This window comes from Protopterus annectens, chromosome 6.part1 (assembly GCF_019279795.1).
Source record: "Protopterus annectens isolate FY-2018-M chromosome 6.part1, PAN1.0, whole genome shotgun sequence".
NCBI classification, from domain to species: Eukaryota; Metazoa; Chordata; order Ceratodontiformes; family Protopteridae; genus Protopterus; species Protopterus annectens.
Genome location: NC_056738.1, coordinates 197,407,514 through 197,425,263, shown reverse-complemented (window position 1 = coordinate 197,425,263; position 17,750 = coordinate 197,407,514). Strand labels below are relative to the sequence as shown.

The following is a 17,750-nucleotide window of genomic DNA, read 5'->3' as shown; positions in this document are numbered from 1 at the left end:
ATCTCTGTAGTCAGATGAAAGCGCTCAATGAACTGTTTGGTACATTGTTCAAATAAAGAGAATTATATACGCATGACTCCTGGCAACTCCTTGGAATTGAAATAATATTACTTATTGGTGGGGACTGGAATGTGATTTGCAGCAGTGAAAATGTGTCTGGGGGGGGCAGAAGGGAAAGTATAACAAAGGAGGGTGGAGTTTTGAAGAAATTTATGAACATATTTGGCATAGAAGATGTGAATTCAGTAACAGGAGTTTGGAGTGAAGGGACATATTATTTCCCAAGATATAAAAACTGGGCTAGGCTAGACAAAATTTACATTTCACAAGAACATGTGCATTTAATTGAAGGTTTTGATATGCACTCAATAACTATTTCAGATCATGCACCAATAATAGCTAAAATAAAAACACAGGGTAATGAAATAAAAATGAAACACTTGCAGTTTCCCACCTATCTGTTGAAAAGAGAGGAATTTAAGGAATGAGTAATGGAGCTTATTCAGGAGCTATTAGAGAGGATAGAAATTTATTCAGAAAAATGCAGCTAGGGAGTGGGATAAAATTAAGGTGGAGTTTAAAATAGGGTGGAGAAAAAAGAAAGGGAGCTATGATTAAGAAGTAACAAGAATTATTTAGAGGGACTGACAAATAATAAAGTAATGCAGAATAGGGGGAGTCTTACAGAACAAGAAGAGGATCAATTGCAGAATGCTAAGCAGAAAATAAGAGATTACCTCAATAATATGCACAAGTTTAGAAAGATTGCTATTAAGCAATTGTTTTTTTTTTTTTTTTTTTTGATAATAACATTAAAACACAAAAACTTTTAGCACAACATCTTAGGCAACAGGAAGTAGAAAGGGCTGTCTCCTAGCTTAGGGAGCCTATAACAAGCAAGGTAGCAAGAGATCCTGCAGAGGTATTAGAAATATTTCAGAAATTCTATGAAAGTCTGTATAAAGTAGAGAGATATGGAAACAAAGAAAAGGTACAAATGGAAATGTTCATGGAAGATTTAAATATGCCAAGGTTAGAGGTAGATGAGGCTCAATTACTAACTGTTAGGATAGGAGGAGGTGAGATAAAAAGTGTGATATATAACCAATCTACAGTAAAGTCCCCAGGGACAGATGATATTCCTGTGGAAGTTTGGAATCTAGGAGGGAAAAAAATGATATTTTAAGAGGATGAGAAGTGCCAACATCCTGGAAGAAAGCAGTGTTAGCTGTAATGACTAAGGAGGGTAAAGATCCTTCAGACCCAGCTCCATATGGGCCCATTTCAATACTAAATCATGATTATAAAGTGTTCATGTCTATAATAGTTAAAAGAATGGCAAAAGTAATGACAAAATTGATACATATGGCTCAATGTAGTTTTGTGGAGGGGAGGAAAACATTTGACAACATTAACAGAACATTGATGATCCCGAGGGAACCAGAATATAAGAAAGTACCATTATTGATGATAGGTCTTGATGCAGAGATCCAGTAAGCTGGGATTTTGTGAGCAGGGCAATGGAAGCATTTCCATTTCCTGAAAAAAATTATAAGGTTGATTAGGAAGATATATGAGGGATCAGAGGTGAAAATTAAAGTGGGTGGGGTCCTCTCTGATAAATTCTGCTTGAGCAGAGGAACCAAGCAAAGGCAACCTTTTTCCCCTTTGTTATTTGCATTTTATTTAAAATCACTGGCAAGGAAAATAAGGGACTCAGAAATTCAAGGATATAATCAGTATGGTAGTCAAGAAAAGCTGCCTCTATTTGCAGATGATATTATTTTACACATGACAAAACCAGAAAGAGACATTACAGTGTTGTGGAACATTTTAAGGTAGTTTTAGATCTTTTCAGGATACAAAATTAATGAAGCTAAAACAAAAGCGATAGAAGTAAATTATGTACCCACACATGCATTGGTTTAGTAATATCCTTATTTATGGGGACATGATTGTTAGATCAGGGTTTTTCATTTTACAGACATTAGACAGGCTAAAAGAATAAAATAAGCTAGAAATGGTGTTTCATTTATGCATATATTTTAGAAAGCAGAAACAAAGAATCTTTCACTGAATGTTGACCTTGCTGGCTAAGAAATGGTGTTTTATTTATGTATACATTTTAGAAAGCAGAAACAAAGAATCTTCCACTGAATGTTGACTTTACTGAAATAGCAGTTTGTCAAGGGAAGATTGCAGACAGTACTTGTTATGTTCTTTTCTCAGGGAAAGACTCAAGAGACAAGTTAAGCTAAAAACAAGACGTAGCCTAAGGATCAAGGATTAGGGGTGGATATAGTCAATAGAGGAAAACTACTGAAAAAGAGAATATAATATGCTGTGTTCAGGATAGCAGGGCAGTTAAGGTTAGTAAGTTCATTCGACCTGTTACTTCAGAGAAGATGTCTAGAGCATGAGTACAGAAAACAGGTAATCTAGAGACTATGTCAGTTTACGTTGTTCAGGACAATCAGAATGATGTACACCAACTTGAATTGTTTATCAGAACTGTTAATGGAGACAGTATTTTGGATATTGTGAACATCTAATAAAACCTTATTAAATGAATTGCAGTGTTTGGAGAATTCATGCTGAACAGTGCACAAGACTTGGTTCATAAGGGAGAGACTGACACCTATTAAAGCATGAGCTTGGGTAATTAAGACTTTCATTTCTCAGTCTCATGGCATACAGTGTTTCCAGCTAATTAATGTATAGTACTGCATTTTCTAATCTTACAATGATAAAATTAAGTATTTAGGAGTATGGATTAAAATGATTTTGTTGTGGCAGTTAAGGATATGTGGGAAAAAAATGAACAAAAGATAATACAAAAAATGAGAAAATGGAAGCCTTGTTATATAGATATGGATAGTAAGATGCAAGCAGTCAAAATGTTTTAGCCCCTTTAGTCTTATACCCAGGTCAGGCATATTTTATTTATTTTTATTTTACATTTGTTGATCGGGATAGTCCGACTGGATACTTGTCCATTTTCAGTGGAGGCCCGGGGAGAAAAGCTCCAAGATGCAAACAAAATGAATTGCATAATACATAAAACAAAAATATAAAGTATACAGAAACATTATTTACAGATTCTTTTAGAAAAACAAGTGATGCATTTAGTAATTAACAGATGTATGTAAGCGAAGGAACTAGAGGTCTCAAGATAGTTGAAAAATACTGGAGTAATTACTTTGCAATAATAGTGAATGTGTTAGGTTTAGAACAGGGGCAAGACCAGTGTGACTTAAAGTATTGATATAGACTTATTTTTTACTTGACTTATGGAGGGTTCTAAAGTAATATCTGCAGGAAGGGAAGTATTTAGGAGTATGGATTAAAATTTATTCTGGTGTGGCAGTTAAGGATATGTGGGAAGAAACTGAACAAAAGATAATACAAAAAATGAGAAAATGGAAGCTTTGTTACATAGATATAGATAGTAAGATACAACCAGAGAAGTTATGGATAGCAATTAATAAAGAGTGGAAGGACTTTATCTGGGAGGGGAAGATGGCAAGAGTCAAGTGGAGTAAGAAGATTCTTCCAGTAGAAAAGGGCGGATTTGGATTACCTAATTTGAAGGGGTAATTCATAATACAGAGCTATACAGTTAAGGCTTCTATACATAGCACAAGCAGAAAACTATAATTCAAAGTGGAAAGGGGTGATACTGAAATGGAGGGAAACTCAAGAGACAAGGAGAGACTGGGATTTTGGATGCAGGCCTTTAAGAAGAATAACAATAATCATACAGAATATTATATCCATAAAGTAGCAGAAATTATTCTAAGAACTAAGCCAACATGGAAATGGAGAAAGGAGATTCTGCCGATGGGGGTGACTGCAATTAGGGATACAGACAATAGGCAAGACAGGGCTGGAATTTATTGGATAAAACTAGCAAAGGAACCAAGGAATTGGGAGCAAATAACTAGAGAGGAAAAGATGATAAAATGGGAAGAGCGAAGAATTTATTTGGACTGCAGGTTAGAGATTGCCTTCCCTATCAATGATTGATATCAGAGTATAGGCAAACAAAAAGAAATAGGGGGTCCTAAACAAAAGACCAGTACAGGTAGAGGTTTTAGTAGAATCTAGAACAGAAGCTATTATTAAAAAAGGAATAATTAGTACAACATATAAAATATTGCATGATAACTACAACAATCAATCAGAGGAGGAGGTTAGAAAGGATTAGGAAGAGAGACTGGATGAGCACTTCACAAAGAAACAATGGGAGGATATATGTATGTCTCCCAAATATGCAACAAAATCTAGAAGATTTAGGATTTTTGCTTGGAAATGTTTACATAAATATTTTTATACCCCATGTCAACTCCAGAGAATTTTTCCTCAGTTAGATAGCAAATGTTGAAAGTGTGATGGGGAAAAAAGAAGTAATTGGAAACATATTTTCTGGGCGTGCAATGAGTTGGCAGATTTTAAGGATTCCCTGCAGGATGCACTGTTGGAGATGCTGGTTGGGCAGATTAGTGTGATGAGGGAGACGATTTTTCTGAGCAACAATACAGGGTTGGAATTGCCTAGACATGGTAAGGCCTTGCTGTCTCTAATTATGATTGCTGCCAAAAAAAAAAAAAAAAACAATTACTAGGAAATGGAAATCAAAATGTAAACCAACTATAAGTAGTGAATATAGTAACAGAGATAAAACAACTGTAATTGAGATCTTTAGAAAAAAGTAGGAGCAAACTACATAGGGAAAAATGGGAATTGTTGGAAGAATACATACAGGAGAGGAATGAGGTTTAAAAGAAGGCAGGCCTTAAATTAGCTATGTAATGTTTGACTGAAAATGATTGGGTAGATCATAAATGATGCATAATGTTTGCAACTGGGAGTGTGTGTCACTATGGTTTGTGATTTATTTATTTGCTTTTGTTGACCAGGAAAGTCCACTGGGCTGAAATGAACCCATTTTCAGTGGAGGCCCAGGGAGGAAAAGCTCCATAACAGAATACAAGATAATAGAAATCTGTTAAACAAGAGTTACTAAAGTTAAGTTACAGCTAAGTTACAGAAAGTGTATCAATGCTTGCAGCTAGGATTGCATGTGGTTTGTTTTCAATTATGTAAATGCAAACTTGCTTATGTTGTAAGTGATGCTTTAATAAAGATGTTTCTTAATAGGTTCATAGGTAGGTACTAGACTATTGGCCCTAGGGCCTATATAAGCCTAGCCAAAAAGGTACCCTGGCTTTCGCCATCCAGAAAATTATTTTCTTGTGCCACTGTCGAGCAGAGCCACAGAAGTGATCCCCGGGGTGAATTTGCTATTTCCCATCTAATTATCAAGATTTTTCTTGAAGAGTGCTAATGAGGAGCTTTGTCTGATATAGATAGGTAGTTTGTTCCAGAGTATGGGGAGTCTCTGGGACAGTAATCTATCCCTCCAGCATGTAATGTTTATTGTGGTGACCAGGTTTAGGTCCCTAGAGCATGTAGTTCGGAGGGATTGGGATTTCTTTAAGTGGAGAATGTCCAACAGTTCTGGGTTTGACATAGCTTTGTATGTTAGGCAGAGATCGCCTCTGAGTAGGCGATATGCAACGGAATAAAGCTAGAGTTTTTTGAGATGGTCTGCGTAGGACATCTGTTTCAGGCCGGTAATCATCTTTGTGAGGTATTTCTGTGGCCTTCCCAGTTGTTGCAGATGTCTTGTGAGGTATATATCAAAAGGGGCATTGTACTCTATAATGGGTGTGAGTGCCGAGTAGAGGGGAACAATGACCTCTTTTTTCCAGGATGAGAAACCTTTTGTGATGTGGTGTGCCACATAGAAGGATTTCCTGACTACTGTGGCGATGTGATTATCAAAGGAGAGACTACTGCCCACCTGTGATCCAAGGTCTCATTACACTTTCGGTGTTAAGTAGAGTACAGCCTATGTGGTAGTTCATGGGTACAGAGTTTTTAACAAAGGGGATGACAATGCACTTTTTGGCATTGAGCTTGAGGCCATGGCTTTGACACCAGGCGTCTGTCTCAATGAGGCCCTTTTATAGGATGTCCACATCGTTAGGAGTTTCGATTATGGCTCCTAGTTTGCAGTCATCTGCAAACTTTGTTAGCCAAAGACCTTCTATGTTAGCCTGTACTTCGGAGAAGTAGATACAAAACAGGAGAGGACCCAGGACTGAACCCTGTGGTACTCCACTTATCACTGGTCTGAAGTTGGATTTGGAATCTGCTACTTTCACATTGTGGGTTCTGTCAGTGAGCCAGTTGGCAACACATCTTGTGACATAGGGATTTATACCTAGTTTAGTGAGTTTATCTATAATTCCAGAGTGGGGGATGGTGTCAAAAGCCTTGGCAAGATCTAGATAGGCTGTGTGAACCACCTTACCCTTGTCTACAGCTTTGGTGACTGCTTTAAAGAAGTCTGTCAGGTTTAGGAGACATGATCTGCCTTTTACAAACCTGAACTGGGTAGGGTCTAGAGTTTGGAGATTACCAATGTCTTTGTTTATAAATCCATGATACATTCCATGGCCTTGCAGACCAGGCTTGTCAGGCTAATGGGGTGGTAGTTCCCAGGGTGTGTGGTGGCTCCCCCTTTGTGGAGTGGGATAACCGTCACTGTGCGCCATTCAGTGGGCACAAAGCCTGAGGTGAGGCTATGATTGAACATGGTACTTAGGTGGGGTGCCAATTTGTTCTGTAGTTCGTGTAGAATGCAGCCTGGGATGTTGTCAGGTCCCATGGATGTTGTGCTCTTGGCTTTAAAGAGTGTGTTTTTTACCTGTGCAGCTGTGATTACAGGAACTTTTCATTCTTCCGGTATAGAGATGGGTCCTTTACTAGGTGAGCGGGGGATAAAGTTAGCACTGAACCTATCTGCCAGAATGTTGGCAATATCAGTTGGTTCTGTATATTTAGTGCCATTGTGCTGTAACTCAGAGCAGATCTGAGAGTTGCCATTGAGATGCTTGACATAGCTATAGAATGCTTTGTAGTTGTCTTTAGAATCAGTGATGATTTTGTTTTTGTAACTAGCTTTAGAGGATTTTATGCGATCTCAGCTTCTTACTGAGGCTGACCAGGGAGTTCCTCCAATCATGGGATTTTACTCTTTTTTGCAACAGTTTCTTTCTTCTGTTGTAGAGTTTGTTTATGGCAGGGGACCACCAAATTGGCTTCATAGGATTCAGCCGTACCTCTATTGTCCGTCTACATGGGTGTCGCGAAGTTTGCAACTTAAGCGTGAAGTTGGCTTTGGTGAAAATTTTTACGGTAGCTTCCCTAGTGGGGGCGGGATGTGGATATCTAGGGTGATTAGCTTGTGGTCGGATCTGACCAATGAGGAATTGACCTTTGGTGTGGAACACTGGTCACCCATGTTGGTAATTACCAGGTCTTGGATATTGCTGCCCCTGGTAGGGGTGTGGATAAGTTGATCCAAGGCGTTGGAATTTATGAATTCCAGAAAATGTTGAGAAAAAGACTTGGAACATGAGTAGTTTTCCCACTTAATGGTGGGGGAGTTGAAAGTGCCCATTATTAGGATGTTGGGTTGTACCCTAATATTTTCCAGTGTATCAAGAAATGAGTGGGAATCCTGGGGGATTGTGAGCAAGCTACAATTTGGATTGCGGTCTTGCCCAGAGTTAGTTGCATTATGCTGGGCTTGTTTAAAAAGGGGGCAGGAATTGAATAATCTACGTAATGTTGCTTAGGTTATATGATATACAGCAATATATGTGAAACATGTTTTTTAATATCAACTTAAATACAGTTTGATTATTTTTATATAAATGTACCTACATCACATGTGATAATTCAATAAAGGTGTTTAAAAAGTGAATCATTAAACACGTGCCGGACTCGTAGTCAAGCAACTGGGAGTCTTGTCATCCACACAGTGTGGACCACTATGGCTATTTATCGCACGTATTTTTTAATACTTAGCGTTTAGCTGTAGCCTCCGAAATGTAATGCGGTCACTGTAAATAACACTAGCAATAGCAAGTTTGTACCGCTGCTTTATATTTTCAGAAATTACTGAAAAAACGTGTTTCGGATATCAACAACTTCCGGCTGTAGACATCCCGGAATTGCTTTACATATTGACCGGTTGCTTGTGCCTACTAGCGTTTCCTTGTAGGGGTGTGTGCTAGGTTGTACGTATCGGATGGCTTAGGGGATAGGGTATTCGGGTCTGTGTTCCCGCCTACGACTTGAGGCGGGATTGGGTGCATGGAATTTCCCGCTGTTGAGTTGCGGATCTCCTTTTCAAGTGTCTTCTCAGAATGGCGACTGTGGAGAGTGCGATTTCTAATGGTGTGGTAGGGAGGCTGGAGAATGAAACACACTTAGATGATTGTACCGAGCCGTCTGGCAAGCGAGTTAAACTGGGTAATACGAATATTGGTAATCGGGTAACTGTGGTACTGGGGGCGCAGTGGGGAGATGAAGGAAAGGGCAAAGTGGTTGACCTGCTAGCGGTGGACGCCGATATTGTCTGCAGGTGTCAGGTAAGTAGCTTGTGCCTTTAGGAAGGAGTTACGTTAATAGTAAACTCTGCATTGCATACTCCCCATTAAGGTGAATTTATGGAAGTCGATTCTTTGCTGTAGCTTCAACTTCTTATGATCACTGAGTGTTTTGATACGTCCTGCAAGCTGTTTAATTGCAATTGTGGGCCATCAGTCTTTGATCGGTTTTAACATTGCTGCTGGTCTCTGGGTTATTGCATTTTGGGAACTGTTGTACTGTTGAATGGGTGATGACTCTTCTTGGTCCTAATAGTAACCGGCTCAGAATGCATTGAGCGCATTACAGCATGACAGAAAAGCCGTGATGCAGTTGCTTAAAACTAGGAGTATTCTTTGTGGCTTAAGACTTGTATACATATATAAAAACTTAAGTCTTAAACTACTACGCGGTCGTAATGAAATAATCTGGGCATCCTGCTTCTCTTGCCGGTAGTGTGCATATGTACAAAGGCTACTTTATGATTAGGAAATACAGAAGTTGGGCGAGATAGTTAAAGGACGTATAACGACAGAGTGTACTCGTTGTAGGAACTCCATAGAATGAGAATTCACATTACTGTGCGTTTTTCTGAACAGCACGAATGGCGGTTATTTAGTAATTATCCAATTAAACGATTCTGCACTGTTCGTAATGTATTGAGGGACAACAACGTGCAGCTCTCAGCTTTGCATCTTCAAAATGAGTAACAGTTGCTAATGGCTTACTTACAAATGCTGCTTTCTGTTATAAAAGTGCTCTTTTAATGAATTAATTTTATTTCCGTGTTCTGAATATTGGCTAAAAAATTCCCAAAATTGAATGTGACAGACCTTTTCAAGGAGAAACCTGGAGGTAGGTAAACTCATAACACCCCAAACGAGGTACGTTCCTCGTAATGAGATGCATTTAAGGCATGCACCAATATTTCAAATCCAACCTCAGTGTTGAAACGCGTGGCTGCGAAATGTGTTAAAATAAGCTTTTAACTGTATTCTGGACTACATTTATATAGTACAGTGCACGTGATTCACGTTGAGGTGGGGGCGGGGCTACCATGTTCTGAAACCAAGGGGAAACTGGAAAGTCTAAACTTTGCACCTAGGCGTTGCATTGTGTCTTTGTGGATTTGGAGAAAGCATATGACAGGGTGCCTAGAGAGGAGTTGTATTGTATGAGGAAGTCGGGAGTGTCAGAGAAGTATGTAAGAGTGGTACGGGATATGTACGAGGGTAGTGTGACAGTGGTGAGGTCTGCGGCGGGAGTGATGGATGCGTTTAAGGTGGAGGTGGGATTACAATGGTGATGGGACAGGTTGACAGACTCGATCAGAGAGGAGTCCCCGTGGACTACGATGTTTGCAGATGACATTGTGATCTGTAGTGAGAGTAGGGAACAGGTGGATGAGACCCTGGAGAGGTGGAGATGCTCTAGCGAGAAGAGGAATGAAGGTCAGCAGGACTAAGACAGAATATGTGTGTGAATGAGAGGGAGGACGGAGGAATGGTGAGGATGTAGGGAGTAGAGGTGGCGAAGGTGAATGAGTTTTAAGTACTTGATCAACGGTTCAGAGTAATGGTGAGTCTGAAGAGAGGTGAAGAAGAGAGTACAGGCAGGATGGAGTGGGTGGAGAAGAGTGTCAGGAGTGATTTGTGACAGACGAGTACCAGTAAGAGTGAAAGGGAAGGTCTACAAGAGTGTAGTGAGACCAGCTATGTACGGGTTGGAGACAGTGGCTTTGACAATAAGGCAGGAGTCAGAGCTTGACGTGGCAGAGTTGAAGATGTTAAGATTTGCACTGGGTGTGATGAGGATGGACAGGATTAGGAATAAGTATATTAGAGGGTCAGCCCAGGTTGGAAGGTTTGGAGACAAAGCCAAAGAGGAAAGATTATGTTGGTTTGGACATGTGCTGAGGAGGGATGCAGAGTATATTGGGAAAAAGATGCTAAGGATGAAGCTGCCAGGTAACAGGAAAAGAGGAAGGCCTAAGATAAGGTTTATGGATGTGGTGAGAGAGGACATGCAGGCGGTTGGTGTGACAGAGCAAGATGCAGAGGACAGGAAGAAATGGAAACAGTTGATCTTGCTGTGGCGTCCCCTAATGGGAGCAGCCGAAAGAAGTGGCATTCTTTTTGAGGTTGCATGAAGTGAATATATTTCAGAGGCAGTTCAGTTCCTAGAGTAGGGGGTGTTCAATTTTTTTGGCTCTGTCTACGTAGAGAATTCAGGGGTCGTTTAGCATACTTCGCAAGTTTCGGGGGCCATGTTACAATGCCCAGTATGTATCTGCCCATTCAGAGCAGCATGTTGTAGGATATACCAGTGTCCCGATAAAATGCTCTGGTGGGCTGGACTGTGGTGCTAGGACACCTGTTGGACACACTGGCCTTGGAGCATCACCGAACTGGTCTAAGAAAAACGGACATAAGTCATTATGGGATGAGTAATAAGATTGTGATGTGCTTTTAGCATTTCTCTCTAGGCGTGCTTATGCTTCTCTGCTGAACTGGTCTATTTAATGTTCTATTTTCGCAATCCTTGGATAACCCTGATTCTTAAACTCAGAGTTCTGTGTTTTCCTTAGTACAATGTGTACTAGTTTGGGTTCTGTTTCTTTAGTTGATATTAGTTTCTCTCTTGCTATGATTGTTTGTATGTATGTAATCTAAAATGAACTTTGGTGTGTTCCCCATTGCTTATCTTTGCTTTTGTGACTTGTGTTGTGGATGAGATGGGATTGTATCAGTTGTTACACCTACGTGGTTATCAAATAAGTATAAATGACTGGAATGACAGAAAACTAGGTAGTTTACTGGACGTTTTGTTTTATTGTGAAGATTGAATGTTGTGGTAATTGTATTTGAATCCTTTTGTAATAGTTAATTATTGGAAATAAGTTTTAAGTGCTAAGGTAACATGGAGTTGTTTGAAGCTCATGTTTACTGTGAATGCAGTTCTTCTCCCAGAGCTGTGCATGTAAAAATGTTAAGGCTTTCGTTATTCACAATGAAGTGGCATACTTCAGTATTTTCCAACCTTGAATTTGTATCTGTCAGGTTCTCTGCTAGTAATAGCTGTATATTTATTGAATGTTCATTGTTTACCAGTTTTTTTTTTTTTGTACAGCTGTAATTCCTTCTGATGAAGGAGCTATAGCATTTTTCTCCCTGTGGGAGCAGAAGTAAAGAATCTAATAAGTTATGGGAGGATGTGCATTTAAACAATGCCACTGATTACCTACTTCGGTCTTTTTCTTTATTTGGCTTCCTTTGATTTTTTTAGTAGTGACCCTTAACTGGTGTAAGAAAAATTGAATGTCAGACATCAGAAAGTGTCTGAGCTAGGCTACTTACACTTTTCAGAAGTGTAGCTATAGTTTTAATATCCCAGGTGTGGAAATCTGATGACTGTGATTATTAGATCTTACTTGCAGTGTGCTTGCTTATTTGCACTCCTGTTTTAATACTGTAGTGAGAATAATAACTCTCCCCCAAGTCATTAACTTGCCTTAGATGCGTGATGCAAAACTGCTGCTGTAAAAAAACAAAAAAAAAACAATAAGGTAATATGTATTTTTACAGAAATTGCAGTGTAGAGAAAAAAATGCAAATCCATTAAGTGACTGAAAATCAGGAGAGTAGTATGATATTTTTTGTTTATGCCTGAAACTCTTGTTGGTCAGACTCTGAAGTCTAGTTCCAGGAGGCACTGTTTGTTGGTGGTGTGATGCTGTGTCTGGTGATTTGCATTTAAGTACTGGTGTTGGTCATTATTTTTAATGGTTCTGTAGTTTAAAGTTGATGATTGACCTTATTACTTTGTCCCATCTGTTACATCATGAAGGCTAGGAAGGACAAACATTTTGGAACCCTGAACTTGATAAAAAGGCAATCAAACAGGTTTGTCCAAAACACATTTAATAATTGTTAAATTTTAATAAGAGTTCCTCCCTAACCCAATTCAAGTGCAACTTAATTTTATGGGGAGCAGGAAATTAATTCCTGGCTTGGCACCTATGTCTAATGGACACAGGAAGTCTTGAAAATGTTTCATCACCCTTGTAAATGTTTCATCTCCCGAGTCGCTTCTTACACTTATTAAGGGTATCAGAACTTGTCAGATTCGGGATGCATGGCTAGACTTAAAAAGGCCCTTGTGGTTGTTAGCCTAGTAAATGTGTGTGTGTGTGTGTGTGTAAAACCTTACGCTCATCTAATAAACTACTTGTACAAATATCAAAATCCAACAATTCAGCAGTCTGGAATATCCTCCCAAGCCGGCTAACCTCAATATCCTCTGCCAGCTTATTTAAAAGCAAGCTCAAACCTTATCTTAAATCACACTGGCTATGCTCCTGTGTTAACCCCGACTAAGCACCAGACCATTAACTACACTCCCACGATTCCTAGTCTCTCATGATCATGATCTTGTGTTTACTCACTAATTACTAGTGAGCTTACCTTTCTTAGGATTTTTTTTGTCATGTAAATATGTGTATACTGTGGAATGATCAACCACCTTCATATAAGATCACAACTTCGGTGATAAAGAACACTATAAAAGCATCCTTGTATGTTGATCTTCTGTACTCCATCCATTGATCTCTAGAGTTTCTTTCTTAGGTTTGTGTGACCTTGCTGCCTATTAATATAAACTAATAGTTGTATCTAGTTTAGTCTTGTATTAAGTTTTCTTTCCCTAATAGAATACATAATGTAAAATCCTAGGCTTGTAATATGTTATAAAGATTTGTAATACACCATTTCTAATGCAAATGTCTTAGTCTTGTTCATCTATTCTTAGATAAATATTTCTTTCCCTACTGAAATATAAAATATATAATCTTAGGCTTGTAATATTTTTTAAAGCTTCTTATGTACCAATTTCTACTGTTAATGTCTTTGTCTTGATCTTTTATGTTGTAATTTGTGGAGCTTTTTTTTTTTTTTTTTTTTTTTTTTTCAGCCTTTTGGCATTGAAATGGAGTCCTTTAAAGTTTTTACACTAGATAGGTAGCTTGATGTGTAAAGTTGTGGGAGATGTTTTCACTGAAGATTAGTTGAATGCTGAGTATGTATTGAAGTAAGCTGGGATGACAATACTAATGCAAGTTTAGAGTTTGGTAAATATGCATTGCAATGAAAATATGGAGAAATGTGTGCGCTGTCTGCTCTAGCGTTACTACAGCTAGCGTTCAGAACAGCAATCCTTCCGTGTTTTTTTTTTCACTGTTCTGGAATGTTGTATTGTAATAGTTATTTACTGACATTTGAATATTGGGAAAGTCCGACTGGATAGGAGCCCATTTTCATTGGAGCTTCAGGGAGGAAAACTCCAAAGTATTACAAAACCTTATTAAAGACTGTAAAACTATTACTCTTAAAATAATGCAAAACCAAATGCAGTTCAAATAATTGTACCAAATTAGGCATAGCATAGAAACATGGGTTAAGAATAGATAGACAGGAATTGGAATACGAAGTAAAAGAAAGGCAGGCCTATAGTATATGTAAAGAGAAAGTCAGGGAAGAGAAATGAGTGAAGAAGGAAAAGTAAGGAGATGTAAGGTATGAAATAGATATTTGTCCACATTTAGGGGGAGTAATTTATCCTGGTGTTGAGCAAGAACAGAGCCAGCTTTTGACTAGGGAGTCTTTCAGAATGGTTTTGAAGGATGGGATGGAGGGTATTGACCTGAAGAATAGAGCTGAGTTCAGGCAATGTCTGGCAGATTTGGTAGGCAGACAGGAGTTTTTGGTCACTGGATCATGATGACAGACAGGGACATTGCTGTGTGGAATATATAATAGATTGCAGCAATGGTATGGGTAGTGCTGTACATTTATTAACAGGTTCATAGATTAGCACTAAGCTAACTGCCCTTGCGAGCCATTTTAAACCTAGCCAATTATCTCTTGTGAGACTCAAACCCTGCGCCTTGTGTTTGTAAGGCAAGCACCTTAACCATTAGGCCTCCCTCCCAACGGATGTAAATGTATACATTGTGAATCTGTGCAACATTCCTGAGCTTTTGTTGTCCTGACTTGTCTGTCTTTGTTTTCGGGTATAATTTTCCTTTCACATAATGCTGTTGCCTTGAGTCGTCGTCCATAACTTTGATTATAAGAACTCTGAGTTTCATATCTGGGCGATGTATGTTGAGCAAGCTGTGAAACCTCGGTAGGGATGTGAAGATGCAGGCATACAACATGGATAGAAACGTTGGGGATAGAATGGATGAATTATATTTTTCCATAAGAGAAGGTTGAAGATGGCAGTGGATGGTCTTGAACATAGCTTTGGCTGAGAATGATTAAGATGTAAGCTGTAATGTTGAAACTTGGTCGGTTGGGTAGAATGTAAGCTGCCCCATGAGGTGATAAAGAAGATGAAAGAGTTGTTAAATAGGACTGGGAAGCTGGCTGTAATGATGAAAGTTGAAGTATGCATTGCATGTAATGAGAGAAGTTGTTGAAGCTCTGGCAGTTAACCCATTTGCATTCATCAATGGCATATGCCTTGAAATTTCACAAGAGGAACAGTATTTGTGATCTGCTGCCAGTGATGCAGAGTTTAGTTGTTAAGGTGTGTTTATATGTGTAAAGGAGAACCCCATTCAAAGTCAAGTTTTTCTTTCCAAAAAAGTGATCGCCCTTCCCTTTAATCCAACACTAAACACTTCACATACAGAAAAACATAATTTAATACATATTTGCCTTTCTTTCCTGCATCTGTCTAATCTGTTACATAACAAAGGCTAGAAAGAGTGGCAAAGTATTTGTTAGGCCACTTGTTCCAGCTAGTCATTAAGCAGACAATGCCTCTTTGAAAATGACATTTAAATGTGCTTTATCAGTTACAGATTGTCAGCATCCACCTCAGAGAAATAGTGTAACCTGGACTCTGAACAAAAGTTTTTAAGGCTAGTGTTCGGATGCAAATGTCTTTTTTATTTTAATACTACTCATTTGCTTTCTTTATTTGTAGCACTATGTTCATCTAACTCTTCTTTCTGTCAGTATTTGCTATTGCATTTTTTTTCTACACTAATTTCTGTAAAAGTGCATGTTTCTTCTTGTGCTTTGAATTTTTGCATTGTTTTGTTGACCCAAGTCAGTGAGCTGGGGAAAGATCATCAACATCAAAGACTTTAATTCTAGCAACAATGTTTAAAACTGTAAATGCAACACACACCATCTCAACCCAAGTAACACCTGTTCATCACAGGTTGGATTTCTCACACTTGGAACACTGGATTACTGTTGAAAACGGCAATTAACTCTGCTACATTTTCAAGCCTGTCATTCATACATTCCATAAAATGCTATAACAGATGGCAACTAATGAAAATCAAAGGAAGCAAACTATTTAGAAATGTGAATTGATGCTGACTGTGAGAAGTAGGCAATCACAGCAATGTTGTAAACAGACAGAAAACCACAGTAAATGATCCCCTTATCACAAGTATTTCATTTTCAACGCTAAAACAATCTGTGAAAAGGTCATACAGAAAAAGTAATCGGTAAAAACTAAAAAAACATTCAGCCAAGCTAGAATTTCCACCCAGTGTCCCCTCAACCCTCTTGCATTAGAGGCACGTGGGATATATACAAATGACCCCTATGAACATCGGGTGTTTAAGCTCTATGGTAATTCTGAATGCCCATAGTTGTTTAATGAACAAATTCAGGCCAATAAAGCCAAACCTCACTAGCTGTGGCCATGCATGTTTTGGCCTTATTGTGGCCTCATCTGCACAGCACAAGTGGACTATTTGACTAAGCATTAGAAACACAGGGCTGTTGTACCCGACCTTTTCACTCATTGTCCATTCATGGGCATTCAGAAATCACCATATAACTGAAACACCTGATGTTCATAGGGTCAAATGTGTATATCCCATGTGGCTCTAATGCAAGAGGTTTGAAGGATCACTCAGTGGAAATTCTAGCTTGGCTGGAATTTTCTATTAGTTTTCGTTTTAAACACTGAAGTATCACCACAAAACAGTAGGTCATAGAATGTGTAAACTGCTGTCAAAAATTGTGGTATTTTGAAGGATTCCCTGTACCCCTGAGTGTATAAGCCTTGGAGATGGATATAAGTAGTAAGATGTGGGTGTCCAAACCTGTTTTGAATCTTACATTTAATGGGAACAGATGCAATTTTATTAATACATTTTTCAGTAGTGGTCAGTATTGCTATGAAGTTATGTTGTTGAGCCCTGTGGACTGCATGACATTACAGGACCACTTTAATTTTAGTTTATTAATTGTAAGAAATTGTGTAGGGAAACTTGGGAGAGTAAGAAGTGTTTTTTGTGCTGTCTAACAAAAAAAAAAGTCAATTATATTTATAATTGTTTTGTCCTGTAAGAAAAATTACAATTATGCATGTTTGTTGTTTACTGAATGTAAATACGAAAAGTGTTTTGTTATGAAGGCAGGCAAACAATGCAAAGTCCAAAATGTGGGTTATATCCTCATTGTGTTTCTAAAGTACAACACTGGCTTCAATGCCCTTTACATGCACATACTGTTCAGTGGAATCTGTCTCTCTTGAGGTGGTGCACCAGCTTTTATTGTGAAGAAGTCACTTTTAGTACAGGTGAATATGTAAAGAAATCATTATGTACAATTTGTTGCCGTGAAATTAACTCCTGTCTGTCTCGTCTACAGAGAGCTGAATCGATGAACCCAGGAGTGAATTTTTAATTTGTTGCTTACAGATACTCCCCCAAGCCATATGTCTGATTCAGAAATGATCCAGTAAATACCCTTTGCTTTTGCACGTAGCCTGTGTCCACACACCTTAAAATATGGACACCTTGGTCTTATTCCCATGATGTTGAATTGTGATATAAAGTTGGAAGAATGTACAATGTAGTTTAAACTTGTCCTTTGGCGCATACATCCTTGGCAATTTGTGATCAATTAATTGCCCTTTGCCTTCATAGGTAGGTACTAGGCTATCTGCCCGAGGGCATTTTTAAGCCTAGCCAGAGTGTCTGCTTTTGCCGCCCCATTGATTAATTAACTGAGCCTCTCTCATGCAGAGCCAATGAAGTGATCCCAGGGGTGTATTTTCTGTTACCCATCTACTCGTCAAGGCTTCTCTTGAGTGTTAGTGAGGGGCTCTGCCTAATATAGTTAGGAATTTTGTTCCAAAGCATGGGGAGTCTCTGTGACAGAAATCTATCCCTCCAACATGTTCTATTTATTGTTGTGGCGAGGTTTAGCTCA

General features: G+C 38.7%; 1 protein-coding gene across 1 annotated transcript in view; it reads left to right on the top strand.

Moving 5' to 3' along the window:
- The first annotated feature begins 8,080 nt into the window (after positions 1-8,080).
- Positions 8,081-17,750, top strand: part of LOC122805472 (adenylosuccinate synthetase isozyme 2-like) — a 613,428-nt gene continuing 603,758 nt past the window's right edge. Inside the window, exon 1 of the mRNA XM_044075655.1 lies at positions 8,081-8,507. Coding sequence (XP_043931590.1) covers positions 8,283-8,507 — 225 coding nt within the window. The 5' untranslated portion in view covers positions 8,081-8,282. The remainder of the gene's footprint in view (positions 8,508-17,750) is intronic.